The sequence below is a fragment of the Penicillium canescens genome, assembly GCF_028828765.1.
Source record: "Penicillium canescens strain IBT 15451 chromosome Unknown utg000002l_segment0_segment0, whole genome shotgun sequence".
Lineage (NCBI taxonomy): Eukaryota > Fungi > Ascomycota > Eurotiomycetes > Eurotiales > Aspergillaceae > Penicillium > Penicillium canescens.
In genome coordinates, this window is record NW_026703964.1 from 425,318 (window position 1) to 445,597 (window position 20,280).

At 50.7% G+C, this 20,280-nt stretch overlaps 6 protein-coding genes across 6 annotated transcripts; 4 read left to right on the plus strand and 2 right to left on the minus strand.

Moving 5' to 3' along the window:
• Window positions 1–128: 128 nt before the first annotated feature.
• Window positions 129–2,029, plus strand: N7446_001350 (uncharacterized protein; the record flags this gene model as incomplete). Its single annotated transcript, XM_058510099.1, has 3 exons — window positions 129–657; window positions 713–1,178; window positions 1,246–2,029. 3 exons carry the CDS (start codon window positions 129–131, stop codon window positions 2,027–2,029), a joined length of 1,779 nt encoding a protein of 592 aa, XP_058375635.1.
• Window positions 2,030–2,268: 239 nt separating this feature from the next.
• On the plus strand, window positions 2,269–4,077 carry N7446_001351 (flavin-containing monooxygenase; the record flags this gene model as incomplete). The annotated part of the gene is made up of 2 exons (XM_058510100.1): window positions 2,269–2,301; window positions 2,395–4,077. 2 exons carry the CDS (start codon window positions 2,269–2,271, stop codon window positions 4,075–4,077), a joined length of 1,716 nt encoding a protein of 571 aa, XP_058375636.1.
• Window positions 4,078–4,147: 70 nt separating this feature from the next.
• N7446_001352 (SDR family NAD(P)-dependent oxidoreductase) lies at window positions 4,148–5,214 on the minus strand (the record flags this gene model as incomplete). Its single annotated transcript, XM_058510101.1, has 3 exons — window positions 4,148–4,353; window positions 4,419–4,965; window positions 5,017–5,214. The coding sequence occupies 3 exons, from the start codon at window positions 5,212–5,214 to the stop codon at window positions 4,148–4,150; spliced, it is 951 nt and encodes a 316-aa protein (XP_058375637.1).
• Window positions 5,215–5,767: 553 nt separating this feature from the next.
• N7446_001353 (MDR family MFS transporter) lies at window positions 5,768–7,725 on the minus strand (the record flags this gene model as incomplete). The annotated part of the gene is made up of 3 exons (XM_058510102.1): window positions 5,768–6,267; window positions 6,322–7,390; window positions 7,462–7,725. 3 exons carry the CDS (start codon window positions 7,723–7,725, stop codon window positions 5,768–5,770), a joined length of 1,833 nt encoding a protein of 610 aa, XP_058375638.1.
• Window positions 7,726–9,142: 1,417 nt separating this feature from the next.
• Window positions 9,143–10,486, plus strand: N7446_001354 (Zn(II)2Cys6 transcription factor; the record flags this gene model as incomplete). The annotated part of the gene is made up of 1 exon (XM_058510103.1): window positions 9,143–10,486. The coding sequence occupies one exon, from the start codon at window positions 9,143–9,145 to the stop codon at window positions 10,484–10,486; it is 1,344 nt and encodes a 447-aa protein (XP_058375639.1).
• Window positions 10,487–11,582: 1,096 nt separating this feature from the next.
• N7446_001355 (type I iterative polyketide synthase) lies at window positions 11,583–18,956 on the plus strand (the record flags this gene model as incomplete). Its single annotated transcript, XM_058510104.1, has 8 exons — window positions 11,583–11,866; window positions 11,919–12,210; window positions 12,267–13,074; window positions 13,134–15,706; window positions 15,763–15,981; window positions 16,048–16,602; window positions 16,652–18,820; window positions 18,894–18,956. 8 exons carry the CDS (start codon window positions 11,583–11,585, stop codon window positions 18,954–18,956), a joined length of 6,963 nt encoding a protein of 2,320 aa, XP_058375640.1.
• Window positions 18,957–20,280: the final 1,324 nt, after the last annotated feature.

Genomic DNA, 20,280 nt, shown 5'->3' on the forward strand with positions numbered 1-20,280 from the left:
TCGAGTGACCAGTTTCGGTCCCCGAAAGACCAAATAGTGCACGCGTTACTTTTTAAGACGAAGCTCTGTCAGAGTTATATCTAAAATCAGCCTTGGATACGGTTTCTTACATAGAGTGAATTGCTATAATGCGTTTCATTGATCAAATTGTCCTAGGCATTGCCTCCATCTATCCCTTTACCCAATATAACACTTGGTCTCCTGCAACGGTATTCAATCCTGACTCCAACATCACCTACTACGGCATCCGCACAAACACCCATGTCGAAGAATTCCTTAACATTCCCTACGCCCACGACACAAGCGGAATTCATCGTTTTTCGCCCCCAAGAGCCTATACACCCACCACGAACAGCATCATCAACGCCACGTTCCCGGGAACCGCATGTCCTCAGCCGCGTATTCCCCTCCCCGCGGACCCGTACACAATCCTCGAGAATGTTTCAGAAGATTGTTTGACTCTCCGCATCGCACGGCCAGCCGGCACAGGCGCGACCACAAATTTGAACAAGCTACCAGTAATGGTATTTGTCTATGGCGGCGGCAGCACAGTGGGTACTATCTACGATGCCTCCTACAACCCGGTCGGACTTGTTAGACGAGCCGCTGAGCTTGGAACGCCGGTGTTGTACGTAGCAATGAATTACCGCGTAAACCGTATGTTCCTACTACATCATCTGTCTAATTGTCAACTACTGAATGCAACTACTAGTGTTCGGCTTCGCGGATTTCCCTGCTTTACGGGCATCCAACTCGACCAACGTCGGTCTGCGAGATCAGCGCCTCACACTTGACTGGGTTAGGAGGAACATTGCGTTGTTTGGCGGGGATCCTGACAATGTCACACTGTTCGGTGAGGATGTCGGTGCGGTATTTGCAAACCTGCATATGCTGGCATCTTCGGATGATGATAGTCTGCCGGTCGATCGGGTCATTGCCCAGAGCGGTGCAGTTACCTCTCTTGCTGGTGTAGCTGGAGATACTAGTGCGAGTAATTCTCTGGCTGTGGCAAGGGAGGTCGGCTGCCTTGATTCTTCTGGGACAGTCTCAGAAGAGGAGAAAGAAACGAATACTACTGCCATAATACAGTGTCTGCGGGATCAACCATTGGATCTCCTGGTGAACAACACATTCAAAGTGGCATACAAAGTGAGTCCGGGAGACGGATTCGGGGCTTTGTGAGTTTCCTGAACCTTCAGACAGGAAGGGAAGAAAAAGGAGCTGACGAACTCTCCACTGTTATAGCATACCCACTGTTGATGGAACGATCCTGCCTTCTGCCCCTTCGACGTTAATGTCAGCTGGTCACTTTCCGAAGAAGAGCATTCCACTGATCATCGGCTGGAATCGCGACGAAGCCTCCCTTCACGTCCCAACCAGCATAAGTACACTCTCAGATATCTCGAACCTCCTATCTGGCATGTATCCCTCTCTCAATGCGTCGAGTATTGCGGACTTGCTCGTCCTTTACCCGGAGTCTGACTATCAAGTCCAAGATAAAGAGAGGGAAGCACAAATGACCCCGGCCTGGCACACCGCAGCGGCCATCGTTCGCGACATCACGGTGGCCTGTCCATCACTTTACCAAGCCTTGTTGCTATTCGAGCATGCCTGCTCCTCAGCACAAAAAGCAGAAATCTATTTGTACGAACTGCAGCAGACACCGTTCGCGACAGCTCTCGCGCAACAGGGAAAATCGTATCTTGGCGTCGTCCACTTCTCAGACATGCCATATGTGTTCAACGACCTAGACAGTACATACTATATCTTCAACCCGGATGAATTGGCGCTCGCAGCTCGGGTGAGTGGGAGCTGGGCTGAATTCGCATCGGGACGGAGACCGGGGAGTAGGGAGACTTTGGGGCAGTGGGATGTTGCCTTTCCCACATCAGCTGATAGGCCACCTAGTCTAGAAACAGCGAGATACCTAGCAATTGGAGGGAAAGATGGCGGGATGCGGCACGTCGGAAAGAAACTGGCCCGGAGGTGTGAAATGATCAACGCATTGGCAGGAGAGTTGAAGACTTGACGGACGACCCCGGCCGCCTGTGAAGTCGCCGACTCACTAGCTTAATGTGACTGAAACTATTGGTCCTAACGGATGCCGACCGATAATCCCTTCGTTGTCCGAGTGGACAACGCCATTGGTCATGGCGGGCTACCGCTCATAGTGTTTAATGTCTCTGTTTGGGGGTATATCAGAAGAGAAATGGTAGTGCAAAATGGGACACGCATTCTATTTGCCAACTCTCTACAGTAAACATCATAATGGCGAGCGCACAGCAGGTAGACGTCCTAGTAGTAGGAGCTGGCTTCGGAGGATTATGGATAACTCATAGGTACTTTACTTCGCTTGTTTGGAAGGCGTCCAAAGCACACACTGACGGTGTATAGACTCCGAAAGGCCGGTCTGAAGGTCCTCTGCGTCGAGAAAGCCCCCAGGCAGGTGGCGTCTGGTACTGGAATTGCTACCCGGGGGCTCGAGTCGACAGTCGATACCCGGTCTACCAGTATACCGATCCAGAGCTCTGCCAGGACTGGACCTGGAGCGAGTTGCTACCCGGATACGAGGAGCTCCGGCGGTACTTTGCGTACGTGCTGGACAAGTGGCAGCTACACGGAGACATCCAGTATAACACGACTGTGACAGGGGCGCAATTCGATGAGTCGACTCACCAGTGGACGGTTGAGTGCGCAGGGATCGATGGCTCCATCACAAATATCCGCGGTCGCTGGTTCATCCCGGCCCTTGGGTTCGCCTCCAAGCCGTATATCCCCAATATCCCAGGTCTAGACACCTTCGCTGGGCCATCTTTCCATTCCTCCGCCTGGCCGCAAGACGGAATTGACCTGAAGGGCAAGAGGGTGGCTGTTGTAGGCACAGGAGCCAGTGCAGTCCAGATCATTCAGACTATTGCGGAGCAGGTAGGTCATTTGACCGTTTACCAACGCACGCCGTGTACTGCGCTCCCGGCCCGGCAGCGGCCCCTTATCGCCGAGGAACAACGGCAGCTGAAAGACAGCGGCGAGTTGGCCACCCTGCTGCGACAGGCCAAATACGAAAAGTTTGGCGGACAGGATGTTGGGTTCGTCCCGCGTCGGTGGAACGAGGATGACGAAGAACAGCGGCGGGGGGTGTTCGAGGCGGCCTGGGAAAAGGGCGGTTTTCACCCGTTACTGTCGACATACTTTGACGTCTTCGTGGATCAGGAGGTCAATAGGGCAGCGTGGCGGTTCTGGGCCGAAAGAACCCGCGAACGAATTGAGGATCCGACATACAAGGATTTGCTTGCTCCCCTAGAGGCAGTGCATACGTTCGGGGGAAAGCGCACCCCGTTCGAAATCAACTATTATGAGGCATTCAACCGGGAGAATGTCGAATTGATTGACAGCAACGCCTCTAGAATAGTCGAATTCACTGAGGAGGGCATCGTCACTCAGAATGAGGGCCTGAAACAATTCGATGTGATTGTCCTGGCAACAGGATTTGACACCAACACAGGCGCATTGACGGCGATCTCCATCCGTGACACGGAAGGCAGGACACTGAAGGACCGCTGGCAGGACCCAGAAACAGGAGTTAGAACGAGCCTGGGTCTATCCACCAGCAAATTCCCGAACATGTTCTTTTTCTACGGACCTCAGGCGCCGACAGCATTTTCCAACGGGCCTTCCTGCATCGAGCTACAGGGGGAGTTTGTCGAACAACTCATCCTAGACATGACAGCGAGAGGAATAACAAGGATCGAAAACACAGTGGATGCAGAGGCGGAGTGGAAGAGCTTGACGCAACGGCTGTGGGACCGTTTTGTTTTCTCGTCGACGTCTGCCTCGTACTATTCTGGGGCAAATATTCCGGGGAAAAAGCAGGAGCCATTGAACTGGTTCGGAGGGTTCCCCAGCTACCATCAGGCACTGACGGTCTGTCGTGAGAATGATTATCAGGGGTACATAATGGCATCTCGAGGGGAGAAGATACAGCCTACTCTTGCTGCGTTGGAGGTTAAGGGTCCTACTACTGTCGAAGGGACCGTCGAACGGACTGTTCTGCTGTCGTTGCCAGTACAAGCTAAATAATCTCTCTACCGATTGTTCCGTAGTGTAGCTTCAATGGCAATTTAGGTAAAGGATTCAAATTTCTAACAATCTAATAAGTACTTGGCTTATTGGACACATATCCGCCATCCACCAGCATGACCAATCCATTGCAGTACGCTCCAGCCTTCGAAGCAAGGTACACAATCGTCCCTCCAATCTCCTGAGAATCCCCAAACCGCTCCTCGAGCGCCAAAGCCATGGGCAAGCGGCCGTTGGTCGCTTTGGAGAAACCACCCATCATATCCGTGTTGAAATCTGCGCCAGTCAGCACCTCATCCCAGTCATCATCAGATCTAACAAAGAAGGGAAAAGAAACATACACCCCGGTGCAACGACGTTGACCCGTATTCTCCACGGCGCTAGATACGTCGCCATATTCTTCATCATATGCGTCGTCCCCGCCTTGCTGGCCCCATATATGAAGGCCGAGTTATCACGCCCGAACCCGCCCACGCTGCTGACCGTGACCACCTGGCTGCGGATATACTCGCGGCTGCTTCCGACATTTGCAATGCCGTTGCCATTGAAACGCGCATTAGGCGAACCTGCCCCAGCAGCGCGCACCTTATTTCCCTTGTCCAGTAACTCAAGAAAGGCAAACGTCACCATAAGGGCTGCGGTGGTGTTTGTCTCGAACACGGTCGCGTAGTCCTCGAAGGACTTTTGGAACCAGTAGTCTCGCACCTTGGCGATGTCCCATTTGGGCGTGGGTCGGGTGTTATGCGGGCCCAAGTTCGGCGTTGAAATGCCGGCGTTGTTGATGAGGAGATTGATGTGGCCATCTTGGGCAGCAATATGGTCGACGGCGGACTGGAGCTCATCATGTGAGGTGATGCTACACTGCAGGGGATGGATGTTGTTGAATTTCTATCAGGGAAAGCCAACAGCGTCAGTGCACCGTCACTAAATTGTAGTTACGGATGTAAGGAACTGTACGGATTCTTCGGCGGCTTTCTGTAGTATCTCCAATCGGCGCCCGATTATATACACCTTGGCTCCGTTGGCCTCAAGAGCCTTAGCCATCATGAGCCCTAGACCTGTACCGCCGCCAGTGACGACGGCAATGCAGCCGGTCACGTCGAAAAGATTTGTCGAGTTGAGCAGATTCGATGACATGGTGGAGTTCGTGGAATTGTTGGAGGCTAGATGGTGCTAGGTGTCTCTGGGGTCAGTAGCTTCTATGAATTACATATCTTCATGTCGATTACAACTTTTCGCGGCAGCCTACTCGGAGACTGCTGATCTCATGGCCAAAATATCGGTCTTCGGCTTCCGACTGTTACTTGACGCATGGGCACGCATTTGCTATCGGCAAACAAAGAGTCAATGTTATTGGTCGAAGCTCCTGATGCTATTGTAACGGCCTTGTAGTCCCAGAACTGTATGTGGGGGTTGGGGAAAGGTGATCATAATGCTTTCTTGCGATAGAATTGGTAAAATGACCTTAAAATCAATAGTGGAGAGGGATCTATCTAATAACTGGATCTATCTGGTGAGAATTACTGTAGACAAGAAAAAGGCAGAAGAGAAGATAGAAATCCGTAGCAATTGGTGTCTCTGACAAAATGCACCATACTCAAGCTAGAGCCAATTTTAGTTGACCACGCTGTAGTCTTGCGGACAAAATGCATTATCCAGCCAGACAGGAGTGGTCCGACATAGCCATAGGCTAAACTTGAGCGTCAGCATCACCGTTCGGCTTCATAGTTGTTGATCCATCGCCAGTTGACGGTCCCTTTTCAGGACTCACTCCTGGACCCCCTGATCCAGGGCCACCAGGGCCACCAGGGACACCCGGGCCAGCAGGCTTTCCCATGCCACCCTTTTCAGCCTTTACGTTCTTCCACTCCATAAAAACAGATGCCACCACACATGCGCAAGAAGCCGCCAAAGCTACACGAAACACGTCCATTACCGCCCCATTGTATCCAGTCAAAAACCGTGGCAGGTCCTGAGATCTCACGTGATCTTGAATACTCGTTACTCCGCTAGCAGTCACATTGGCGAGAGCACCAAGGTTGGCTGATAGTTTGTTGCTGTATATGGCCTGGTCCACAGAGAGGAACACAGAACCACCCAACGACTGCGCAAAAAAGACCAAGGAGATCCCGATCGGAGCATCTGGACGAGGGAGGACGGCTTGAGCAGCCAAAGACGCTTGTTGCATGCCTAGGATGTATGTTAGAAGCGCCTCTAACGAAAGTGAAGGGATGGAGGAAATACTCATTCCACAACCAACCGCCCAAAGGATCTGGTAGCCGATCCATTTCCCTTCGCTCATATGCGGGGTGAAAGTTGTCATAAGACCGGCCCCAATAGACATGAGCACTGATCCGCCGATCATGAACGGTGTGTAGTAGCCGATACGATTGATCAGGAAACCTGATATGAGACTAGCAGCTGCAGACGAGATGACTGTGGGTAACATCATGACACCTGAATGGACTGGAGACGCAGACTTGATGGCTTGAAACCAAATTGGCAGGTAGTAGGTGAAAGTCATCATAGCTGCGGTGACCATTAGGGTGAAGACAACCCCGGCGGCAATGCTGCGCTGCTTCATGACCCGGGGTGGAATGGTGGCGGTGTCCGGACGCCAGATCTGAATTCCAATGAAGGCCAGCAGCAACACTACTGCCAGAACTAAAAGAGCAATAACACGTCCACTATTCCAGGCATAGGTTTCCCCGCCCCATTGCAGAGCAAGCAGCAGGCACACCACCCCCGGAATCAGGCATAGATTGCCCAGCGGGTCCATCTGCAAAAACTGCTCTCGCATAGGGGTTCCGGCCTTGCGCGCCGGAGGCATCTTGAGCACCAGCATGATCGCCACTATGGCCACTGCGCCAATAGGCAGATTGAGGTAGAAGCACCAGCGCCAGGTAACGTTTTCCGTGAACCCACCACCAATCAATGGGCCTGTGACGGATGCGAGGGCAAATATGAGGCTGACAATGCCTGAGAAGATGGGCCGCAGATGCAATGGGACAGTGAAGAAGGTGATGATCACACTACCACCAAAGATCCCAGATGATCCCAGGCCCGCGATCGCTCGACCAATTATCAGGGCTACCGAATTGGGCGCGGCACCGCAGATAGCAGACCCAATTTCGAAGATGACCACGGCGGTCACAAATACCCATTTCGGATTATAGAAAGAGTAAATCTTGCCAAAAAGCAGTTGAAAGGCGCAAAAGGTCAGTAGATATGCACTACCGTACCAACCGACATCATCGATGGAGTTGAATTGATTAGTGATACTGGGAATGGCGTTCACGATGATGGTGCGATCCTATCGCGTCGCGGCAAGTCAATGATCCAGCACGTCAATTGAAAAAAGCTCTGGGGGAGAAAATGACCTACCAGTGCGGTGAGAAAGGCTGTAAAGTAAAGGGGGATGATGATTGAGTAGAGCTTGAGACCCTTTGGATACTCAACCGGGGGACCCATACCAGGCCCAAAGGGTCTATCACCACCACCTGGGCCACCTGGAGGACCTGGAGGACCTGGTTTGGCCTCAGTGTTGGATTCAACAACATTTTGAGATTTGGCCGACTGATGATCTGATGATAGTGTCGATGGAGGTGTCTGCTTCTCCTGTTGCGCTTCTAGGGAATTTTCCGCCATAGCCCCTGTTGTGTTCGAAGTTTCTTTCATCGATAAAACATAAATCGTAAATAAGAGAAGACCAGGTGGTCAAAGAATATTAATAGATGAAACAGACAAATTTTCTCGGATACGAAGCAGAACAAGATAGAACAAACATAAACACTATCCCCAAAGAGCTCACGTAAAAATGGAAAAATACATAGTCCGGAAGTGTAAAACGCGCCGAGAGGATAATCTTGGAAACCGCTCAGGGGGAGCGGTGGAAAAGTCAAGGCATAGGACAGAGTCAGAGTCCGAGTCGGTATGTGCAGGGGTGTGTGTCTCTCCCCTGGATTTCCAGTGCTGTGATTGGTTGGGAAGGCTCAAGCTGGCCTAAAGGAGCGAAGGATTCAGCGCCAAGGAGAAGAGGGGGAAGACAAGACCTGACAAGCATTAGAGTCCCGTGGACATGGACATGGTCGAATCCCATCCAAGATTCGGTGTCCGAAGCTATATATTCTGGTGAAGGGATATCGGGGGCAATTGCTTCTTCCGGCCCTAGGTTTCAACGAATCATTTAAACGGGCCATCTGCGGCTAAACTACGTAGCGGCTCCACTAGGCTCATTACTTGGTATTGCTTGGTATTACTTGTTCCACTCGGACGCCGACTTATTTCCGGCAAAAAGATCAAAGATCACAGAACTACTACACTTCGTATCCTAGATTAGATTTTGGGTCCGAGCACAACGATCGCTGTGACGATCAGATGGGGGCTGCGTTTCAACTTACCGCTTTTAGACTACCCGAAGCCTCCAATCCAAAGAGTACATGCTGTGGCTTCCCGTGGGACAGAGCTTGTCCTTTCCCCATCCGCTGATCAACACCTAGATGTGATAATGCACAGGTTTTTTTTTGGTTTCTTAACTCTTATAACTAGTTACTTAATTAGTTAATTAGTTAATTAGTTGCTTGCGCATACGCCAATAAACTAGGGGAATACCAAGGCCCACCAACAGCTAGATACACCATTATTAGCGCGCTGCATCATACGCTATACAAGCCTCGGTAAAACTCTGAATTGATCATTGTCGGCATGATTCCGAACCTCTTTTGACTAGCGAGTTGTAAAGTACGTGCATATTTGTCCATGAACAAATCAATATAAGATGACTATTACGTATCTTGCTTATGTGTCAGCGCGCAAGCAGCCCGGGCAACCTATATACGAGTCAACCTAAATCCTTCGAGCAGCGCTAAATGAAGCCACATATGTAGGTAAACCTTGAAGAAAGCAAATGAGGAGATATGTTTAATGGGCTCAGTTTATAATTGACTGTGCACCTGCCCACGCGCTGCCTAAAAACAGGCCACTGTGATTCACAGCGGGAAAGGTGCGAGAGAGCAGAAATCCAGGCAAATCCGCTATTGGCAAATGAAAAGCGCATATAGCCCCAATGGCAGAATTTACCAAATCCACACTCCGAGGGGATCAGGCGCAGGTCAAGTTACGATCAGCCTGCGACCGCTGCTCATCCAACAAAGTCAAATGTAGTCAGGAGAGACCTGAATGTCAGCGATGTCGTTCGCTCAATCTACCCTGTCAGTACAGTCGGTCATTGCGGATGGGGAAGCCTCCTCGATCTCGGCAGCGATCGAGTAAAGCTTGCTGTCACCATGACCATGACAAGGCTTTGCCACGTCTCAACCCGTCAAAGCCGGCTGCTGTTGCCCCTGCAACAAACCCAGCTGTTAATTCAAAACCCAAGTTGAACGATCAATTGCTCTCTCAAGCCAACGAGGCGCTGAGCACGCTAGTGCCCAGCTGGTCGGACGACTTCGACTATGAATCGATTATGAATGATGACAATCCGACTATCCAGCCACTCTCGCCCTATTTTTCCGACCTACTGGGAGACTTCACGACCATAGCTCCACGTCACAATCACCCGCCTCTACCCAACTGCCCGAACGTCCTGCCTGATCTTTCAAAAGCCGAATCAATTTCCAGGATGCTAGAATCCACACTCGATGGTGCAATATACGAAGAAGGCTGTACACAACATCTGAGCCATCAAGGGAACTTGGAATCGCTGACTCCAACCAGCCTCCCTGGGCTCACCTTTCCAGCCAAAGGAAGCAACTCAAACAATCACCACATTATACAAACAAAGGTTTCCACGGGCCAAAATCCCTCATCCTCGTCCGACCATCAGTGTATCCGCCTGGCCATGGAGACTCTGGACTCTCTGTATCAAATTTCCTCCTCGGCAAAATCATATGACCCTGGCTTGAATAAGCCAAGCGTTGATCATTTCCTCCAGGTCAACGGCGACGCCATGGAAGTTGCAGCGACCATCCTCGCATGTCCCTGCGTTAAGGATTTCTGCCTCCTCATCATTCTCGCAATAGTCCCTTGCAAGGTGCTTGCTGGTTACCAAGCCGTTGTCAACATGCCCGACCCGCATATTCAGGTTGCAGCAGGCGAGGAAACCGTTTGTCGTCCGATAGCCGTTGGAGCTTATATGCTAGATGAAAAGGCAAGCCGCATCGTGATTATCCAGCTGGTTCTCGCCAAGTTGCGAGAATTGAGCAGATTTGTCCAGACTTATATCGACACTTTCTGCTTTGATGCCAGCAAAAACCGCCAGGGTCACTGTGGACTGGTATACCGGACCCTGGGGTTATTTATTCAGAGCCGGCTCGGTACAACCATGGACGGGCTGCAAGAGAAATTGTCGGCCTTGGTGGGAGAGGGAAATCCGAATTCAAGTGAGAATCATGAGAAAGGGAAAGCCTAATGCAAGATAATGAATGAACACGAGACTTTTATGAGCTGATTTCTTGATATCTTTTGTTGATGTGGAAGTGTTGTATTGCTAGCGACTTATTCTGACCCCGCGATTGATTCGGAATTTATATTTCCCACTTTCTGGGATTTAAAGGGAAAGTAAAGAGGACGCTGGGCGTCATGCACGGGCGTCATAGCATCATACACGGGCCTCGTAATGGTAGCGATGATACCCACTGCGGATAATTTATGACGATCACAATGAACATAAATGTTAACAGAGATAGATGTAAATAATTTATTTAACGGCTATTGCATAGTCTTTTCCCACGCCCGTTAAGCAAACAAACTAGCCTAGACTTATGATCTCTAACCAGCCGAATATCCAGCTGTGAGCTGAGAATCTACTCTCTCATTGCCTGTTGGACTAGCTACTACTAGGTCTTAACTGCGCTTCATGTTGAAGTCTAGAACGAAGCTAGGATAGGCTGAAATTGCGGTTTGCTTTACTATCTCTGCTCCATATCTCCTTCTAAGCTGGAGAACCCATGGGTTGTCCAATCGGTATATCCGGCGAAGTCAGGGTTTACCAGTCAAACCTCGTGATATGCTTGGTTATAGCGAACGGGCTATCGAGACCTCTATCGGGGACCGTGGAGTTGCTCTAGCAGGAAAATGAAAGGCAGAAATGATAAGACATTGTCGTTCGGTCCCCGATGTTTGCCAGAAGACATTGACAATTCTTTCCCGACCCGCCCTGATGATGGGCATGAGATTCGATTTGTTCCCTGCTTTTAGGGCCTCGGCGGATTTCTATCTATCTCTGAATCAAGTTAGTAGCCGAAAAGCACAGCAGGTACTGTACCAATCCCCGCTTATTCTGTACCTCGTGCGAAGCGCGGTAAGTCTACCATGGCAGGTTGGACTGTTCGAAAAGGGGAAGAAGAGCCGGAGAATAAAATGCAGAATACTTAATAGAAATAATGTACTGAAAAGATCAACACCAGTTTTATAATTCAGCTTATTTCCCTCCGCTACCTCTATGTTCTTGAAAGCTTCATTCTACTTCATATCAGATTCGCCAACGAATTTGTACCTGGCCCAGCATGGCGCAGAACCATCGAATCTACTTGTTTGGAGATCAAACATATGATATTGATGCTCCCATGCGAGAGCTCCTGCTCCATTCAGACCCCATATTGACGTCCTTTTTTGAAAGAACCTTGCATGTTCTACGACTTGAGATCAGCCAGCTACCCAGTCAGGTTCGCTATGAATTCCCTCGATTCTCCAGTATCGCGGACTTGGTCTCACGGCGACGGGATACCAGACTTCATTCTAGTCTTCAAATGTCTCTCGTCCTAATCTATCAACTGGGGTCTTTCATTCGGTGGGTTGAATTCATCGTACAGACCACTAGGCTTTTACTTACGATCAACCAGGATTCATTCAGAAGGGGGACTGGTGTATCCTACTGCTTCTGATACTCACCTCTTGGGCCTCTGTACTGGAGCCTTTGCCGCTGCAGCCATCAGCTGCTCACGCTCCTTGGTCGAGTTGCTTCCAGCCGCCGTACAAACGGTACTGGTAGCTTTCCGAACCGGTCTGTGTGCCGGCAGAATTGGACACTGTATTGAGCCAACTGCCATTGGCTCCAGGGAATGGTCGATGTTGATTTCTGGAATGGAAACTCAGACAACCCAAGATGCCTTGAGAGAATTCTCTGCTACGAAGGTAAGTACCCTGGGCTGGACTTGGAGCCGAATAGTATTGACCGACGCGATTGTTAGTCCCTTCCTCACATGTCTCAGCCTTATATCAGCGCATATGCTCCCAATTGTTTGACTGTTAGTGGTCCTCCTTCTATTCTGGATGAGCTGCGCCAGTCTTCCGCATTCGCGCGTGTAGCCTGCAAATCAATTCCGATACATGCACCCTATCATGCTCCCGTGCTTTTCACGAAGGTAGACATTGAAGAAATTGTCGCCTCAACAATTACCGACCACTGGGCGTCCTACCATGCTCAATTACCTGTGATTTCAGGCGCCACCGGGCGCTTGATATGGGCTAGCAACTTCCGTGCTCTGCTACTGTCTGCAATTGAAGACGTGCTTCTTCAACCAATCCATTGGCTCAAGATTCAGGATGGCTTTAATACTATCTTGCCGTGTATCTCCTTGGTCAACTATGAGGTCATCCCCATTGGGACCCAGGCTGATTCTATCCTGTCACGGATCATGCAACAACCGACAACGAACCCAATCCCTGCCCTGTCAGAGAAGCAGCAGCGTCCACCGACTCCCAATAACAAAGCCAAAATTGCCATCGTCGGCATGTCTGGTCGTTTTCCAGGCGCTAACAATACCGAGGCCCTTTGGGAGCTACTCTCACAAGGGTTGGATTTGTGCAAGGAGGTTCCTGCCAATCGATGGAACGTCAGCACGCATGTCGATCCTACAGGGAAGCGCAAAAACACTAGTAAAATTCGCTGGGGCTGCTGGCTGGACAACCCCGACCTATTCGATGCACGCTTCTTCAACATGTCCCCTCGGGAAGCCCCCAAGTCGACCCCGCGCAACGCATCGCTTTGCTTACTGCGTATGAAGCCATCGAACAGGCTGGCATTGTTCCCGGTCGTACTCCCTCTACACAGCAAGATCGCGTTGGTGTCTTCTTTGGCACTACCAGTAATGACTGGTGCGAGAGCAATAGCGGGCAAGACATCGACACCTACTATATTCCCGGGGCTAATCGTGCATTCATCCCTGGGCGAATCAACTATGTCTTCAAGTTTAGCGGGCCGAGTTACAGCACCGACACTGCATGTAGCTCCAGCTTGTCTGCTATTCACGTGGCGTGCAACTCTCTTTGGCAGGGAGACATTGACACCGCCATTGCTGGTGGTACGAACTGTCTAACAAATCCTGACATGACCGCCGGATTAGACCGTGGCCACTTCCTATCAACAACTGGTAACTGCAAGACTTTCGACGATATGGCAGATGGGTATTGCCGTGGTGAGGGAGTGGCTACTGTTGTGCTCAAGCGACTGGATGATGCTTTGGCTGATCATGACCCTATTCTCGGAGTGATTCTGGGTGCATATACCAACCACTCGGCGGAGGCAGAATCCATTACACGGCCTCACGTCGGCGCACAGAAGGCCATCTTCGAGCGTATATTGAACCATTCCGGCGTGCATCCGTACGACGTTTCTTACATTGAGATGCACGGCACCGGCACTCAAGCAGGAGACTCGCGCGAGATGGCTTCAGTGCTAGCTACATTCGCGCCGTATTCAACGGGTCATCAAAAGCGCAGTGATGAGCAGCCTCTATATCTAGGCGCAATCAAGCCCAATATCGGACACGGCGAGTCTGTGTCAGGTGTGACTGCGTTGATGAAGACGCTGCTGATGATGCAGAAGAACGTGATCCCGCCCCATTGCGGCGTCAAGACGCGCCTGAATCAAAAGTTTCCAACAGACCTTGCGCAGCGCAATGTGCATATCGCGTTTCAGGCCAGTGACTGGCTACGGCCGCAAGGCCAGCAAACCCGGCGTGCCTTTATCAACAATTTCAGCGCTGCTGGTGGTAACAGCTCGATCTTAGTAGAGGATGCGCCCGTGCCTACTCCACTCAATTGCAGTGATCCTCGTTCCTCCCATGTTGTCACTCTCTCGGCGAAATGCGTCTCTTCGCTCAAAAGCAATGTCGAATCGCTTTTGAAATATCTGAGAAGTCTGTCAAGCAGCGACGATCTAGTAGTCACTCTTCCTCAACTTTCATATACTACGACAGCCCGACGAATCCATCATCCGCATCGCGTTGTAGTGACCGGTTCAAGTATGGTGGAGATTGCCTCCAATTTGAAAGTGGTCTTGGAGGAAGAATTTACATTTCCCCGTTCAGGGCCATGCCCCAGAGTCGTCTTTACATTCACCGGTCAAGGTGCACAATATCCTGGAATGGGTCAACAATTGTTCAACACGCTATCGCTGTTTAGATCTGAGTTACGTCGGTTTGACCGACTTGCCCAATCTATGGGACTCCCATCATTTTTATCCATTTTCCTGGACGTGACAGAAAGTCAACTGGATGATTTTACCCCCACGGTTGTCCAACTAGCCAATACCTGCATGCAGATTGCGCTGGCCCGTGTTTGGGGCTCATGGGGCATCACGCCTTCAGCAGTGGTTGGCCACAGCCTCGGCGAATATGCCGCGCTCAATACCGCAGGAGTGCTGTCGGACGCAGACACTATCTTCTTGGTTGGCCGTCGGGCGCAGCTGCTCGAGGAGAAATGCCATAGGGGAACTCATGCAATGCTTGCAGTCCTAGCATCGGTGGAGCTGATCCGTCCTGCTTTATTGGACAGCACAGTTGAAATCGCATGTATCAATGCGCCTGGGGAAACGGTGCTTGCTGGGCCACGCGCACAAATTGCAGATATACGGAAGAACCTGATGGCGCAGAATGTCAAATGCACCCTACTGCAGGTACCTTTCGCATTTCACTCTTCGCAAGTGGATCCGATTCTAAAGGACTTCGAATTGTCCGCGAAAGGGGTCACCTTCCGCGCACCGTCTATCCCTGTGATCAGTCCCCTACTGGGAACCGCTATTTCAAACTTAGGCACATTTAGTCCGGAATATTTGGCACGGCATTGCCGTGAGCCGGTAAACATGCTACAGGGCTTGCAGACAGCGTCTGCTGAAAACATTATCACATCAAAGAGTATCGTGATTGAGTTTGGACCCCATCCAGTGGTCCTCGGCATGGTCAAATCGTGTCTGGGCAATGAAATCACTTGTCTGTCTACCCTCCGCCGCAACAAAGACCCTTGGAAAATCCTAGCGAACAGTATCTCTGCGCTGTACAGTGCTGGTGCGGATATCGATTGGTCCGAATACCATCGCGATTTCAGTGCGGCGCAGCGCGTGCTACCTCTACCGTCGTATTCATGGGACTTGAAGTCGTACTGGATTCCATACAAGAATGATTGGACCCTGTACAAGGGTGATCATGTCTGCAATGGCAATGCTGCTCCTGAAAAGATCGTCCACGCTCCTCCCCTTCCTGCGCCAACGACAACCACGCTACATCGGCTGGTGGAAGAGAAATCGGATTCAGAGAAATTCGTAGTCATCTACGAATCTGATGTTTCGCGCCCGGACTTGAATCCTCTCGTTCAGGGTCATAAGGTGGAAGGCTTAGGATTGTGTACCCCAGTAAGTCTGCTATTTGCACCATCTGACCGCAAGCTGACGATTTGGCGAATCAACAGTCAGTCTACGCTGACATAGGGTTTACATTGGGCAATTATTTCCTTGATCGATTCTCTCAGCAGCTTAAAGGAAAAGACGGTGAAAAATATGTCGATATTATCAACATGGTGATCGAGAAGGCCTTGATAGCAGAGAACGCTGGTCCCCAGTTCCTGCGTGTCGCTGCCGAATTGGATTGGTCCTCCAAAGAGGCTGCTGTCAGATACTACAGTGTCGATGTAAGATTATGACTCTGTTCATGAGCATTTTACTCTGCCGTATCTCCATGCTAATATTTAGCTCAGTCAAACCACGTGGAGTCCATACAACATGCCCACTGCCGCATCCGCTTCAGTAACAAGTCCACCTTTGACAGTCTTGCCAAAGACATGCCCACCATTCAAACGCATATTAAAACAATGCGCGAGAATTCCTGCAAAGGGGCAATTTTCCGGTTCAATGGACCAATGGCGTACAACATGGTCCAGGCTTTGGCCGAATTCCACCCCGATTACCGGTGTATTGATGAAACGATCCTTGACAACGAGACTTTAGAAGCCGCATGTACCGTCAGCTTCGGCGATGTCAAGAAGGGCGGCACTTTCCACACGCATCCTGGGTTTATTGACGGATTGACACAGTCAGGTGGCTTTGTCATGAACGCCAACACCAAGACGAACTTGGCGGCGGAAGTGTTCGTGAACCACGGCTGGGATTCGTTCCAGCTATATGAGCCTGTCACGGACGATAGATCCTACCAAACTTACGTGCAGATGATACCTGGTGAAGCAAACCAGTGGAAGGGAAACGTAGTCATCCTCGGTGGTGATCGACTAGTTGGCAGCGTCGGAGGGTTGACAGTAAGCAGACTTCCCTGTGAAATATGTACCATGTTGACCAAAAAAACAGTTGCAAGGTGTCCCGCGAAGGATCTTGCGATACATCCTGAAAGGCAGTGCAAAGCCTAGTAAAGCAAGCCGGCCAGATGCTGTTCCACTCAAAGCTCCTCCTCAGACAATGGACAAGGAGAACGCTGGAAGAAAGAATATGCCGCCCAATCTCCAAAGGATGTCCCCTGCTGCATCAGTGGTAAGGCCTGTTCCTCCTATCACGCCTCAAGCCCATGATTCTACAACAGAATCTCGATCGGATCGACTGGCTCATGCTCTTCGCATAATTTCTGATCAGAGCAATGTTCCCATTACCGAATTGATGGACGATGCGGTCTTTGCAGACATTGGCATTGACTCTCTCCTGGCGTTGACCATCACCTCTGCTTTCAGCGAAGAGCTTGATCTGGATTTGGATTCCTCTTTCTTTATCGATCATCCAACGGTGGCCGATCTCAAGAAATCTTTTGGCAGCTTCATTTCAAGCCCACCGGCCACTCAAGTAATTGTCCCCGCTGAGGCTCGGCCCATTGTTATCCCACAAGTCCAGTCTTCCAGCAGGGAGCAACAGTCGGTGACACTTCCGCCGACAGACGATGGTGTTGTCGCTGATATGGTCAGGCAACAACTGCAAGCCACCACTAGCACCGCCGACAATGGCATTTTTCAATCAGCCCTCCACATTATCGCAGACGAAAGCGGCGTCAGCCCTGCTGACCTGACTGGGGAGACCGCATTCGCGGATATTGGTATTGACTCTCTGCTGGCACTGGTCATTGGCAGTAGGCTTAGCGAAGAGCTCGCACTGGATATTGACGCAGAATCCTTCTTCCAGAACTGTGTGACCGTGCTAGATCTGCAGAACTTTCTTCAGGGCAAAAGCAGTGAATCGCCTTCTCCACTAGTAAGGGCCCAAGACCAACCTAGCGCTACACAAACCACGCTTGTCTCTGTGTCTTCAAAGCAAACTGTGTTTGCTCCAGTAACGGAGACTTTAGGTAAGCCGAGGCCACTGCAGACTCTAGCCCATTCACAACCATCCCCTCTGGTTGTAGCTCAAACACAAAAGTTGGCTCCATCAAACGAGCCAGATCCCTCATTTTTAGAGGTTCTACAGGTAATCAGCGAGGAAAGTGGCGTGGAAGTCAGCGATCTTTCCGATGAGACGGTGTTTGCGGATATCGGCGTCGATTCTCTGCTCGCCTTGGTGATTGGGAGCCGAATTCGAGAAGAACTTCTATGGGACTTGGACGTCGAATCAATGCTGATCAGTCATCCCACGGTCAAAGATTTGAAAGTGCATATGCGAGGAAGAGGGTCGGTGTTTCAACCTGACCAGAACCTCTCCGGCTCATCCATTTCCAGTTTCTCGTCCGCATTTGCTTCGAATGACAGCGTCAGCTCAGCCGCTGAGACACCCGGGTCCGAGTCATCTGCATATGAGCTTGGATCCAGCATCCCTAATGCCTCATCCGCTGTTCTGCAAGGCTCGCCCCGAAATGCTGAGAAGATTTTGTTCCTGTTTCCGGATGGTTCGGGGTCAGCCACCTCCTATGCCTCTCTGCCACGTATTGCGGCCAATGTTACCGTCATTGGTCTCAACTCCCCGTTCCTTAAGAACGGTGCTGAGATGCGCTGCACTATAGACGAGCTTGTGGGAAGTTATCTGCAAGAAATCTGTACCCGCCAGGCCACAGGGCCTTATCACCTCGCCGGCTGGTCCGCAGGTGGAATTCTGGCTTACCGGGCCGCTCAAATTCTCGTTGCTCGCGGCGAGCAAGTTCCCTGCTTAGCCCTGCTGGACGCGCCTCCACCAATGGGGCTGGGGAAGCTCCCGCAGCACTTTTTCGATGATTGTGACGCGATGGGAATTTTTGGTCAAGGGGGCAAAGCACCGGAATGGCTGATTCCACATTTTAAGGGAACCAATGCCGTTCTCAATGGGTACTACGCGACGCCCTTTGCAACAGGTCAGGCACCCAGCAGGACAGGAATTATCTGGGCAAGTCAGAGCGTCTTTGATACAAAGGGATGCGCTCGACCGGCACTGCATCCCAACGACACGGAGGATATGAAGTTCCTCACCGAGACACGAACCGATTTCTCAGCGGGGACTTGGGGGCTATTGTTCCCCGGGGCTCAGGTGGTTATGGATAAAGTGGAAGGGGCGGATCATTTCTCCATGATGGTAAGCACATCCTTTACATATATCCGCTTTTGGCCGTTCTATTGGATTATATCTGGTTCTAATTCGGGAATAGCAAGAGGGGAAATATGCTCGTCAGGTAGCGGGGTTCTTAGCTCGGCTTTTGTCGGGGTGTTGAAAGCGATGGAGCAGAGGCTGATTGTGTTTCTTGTGAATCTGATGCTGCTAATGGAACTTTATCATTCATATATATGTTCCCCCATGATATTGAATGTTGACTTTCATGTGCAACTCATCCAGTCCATGCTGGAGATAGTTGCTAGTGATTATTCGCTCAAGCAAAGTGTACCGTCTCTGATCATTAGTGCTTCTAAGGACTTGTCTTGAGAAAGATTATGAAAAGCGTATACACATAGTGAGGGAAAATAAGAGTGTTTAGCTAGATTAGCAGGTGCAGACAGGGTTGATTTAATTTGTTCGGCGGACGCCTTTGCGGTCTTCAACCGACTAAAAAAGGTAAACGTGAGCTTAGAGGCGGGCAGATTGAGGTGGAGGAAGGTTTATTGACAGGGTCGGGTGGCCGCGTTTGAAAAGGCTGTTAAGGAAGCCATGGCTCAAGGGATACAGGCAGGTCTTGTCAGTCTTATATGTTCGAACGATGCAGAACAAATCCGATGACTCGAAAGGTCAACAAGGGGGCCTTAGGGGGTCCAATGGTGAGGGCGCTAGGCATTGTACCCACAAGAAATGACCCGACAAATCAGTGACTTATCCTTGCAGGCATCGTCGCAATTCAAAGAGAACCGGAGCAGTGAGTAGGAATCGGAACTCGGCAGCGTAAGCAGAGGCGTGTTTCGAGAACGGAGGGTAAGTTTGATAAAAGACAAACAGGACACGATGGAGGTTGAATAGTTGTATATAGACGCACATGACGACCACAACTGTTACACGACCGGAGAGTGAGCATTGTGGAACAGTAACCAAGTAAGCGTTAAGGACCAGCACGGGAACTGTGGAGGGGGCCGGTATGTACGGCGATGAAAGAAGTAAATCTCGGGAGGCACACGTGGCAATAGACTAGAGAGTGTTCTAGTAAAAAGACGAGAAAGTTGCACAGAGTACGAAGCAATCATGGGATGAGGTTATGCAGATTGATGCAGCCAAAACTCTACAACCCTAAAGCCAAGCCAGGCTAAGTACGAAGGAGGTAACAGAGTGGAGCCGCGGAGGGCAAATTAGGGAGGAGCGTGGCAGAACGGCACATACGTAGTTAAGCCACCTCTTTTTTGCAGCGTCTCGCGCACACGTACACCCGCGTTGATTAGTTCCCATTCTCTCACTTCGTTCGTTGGGTTTCGATTAGGACACCACGAGTTTATCGATTCCAGACCACGCGAAACCCTAGTCATTCTGCCGTTACCTCCGTGTCAGGACCCCCATCCTGCCACCAGAGTGCGAGGTGGACGGCAGCATGCGACCGTCCTCAGGAAGAGCCAGCTATG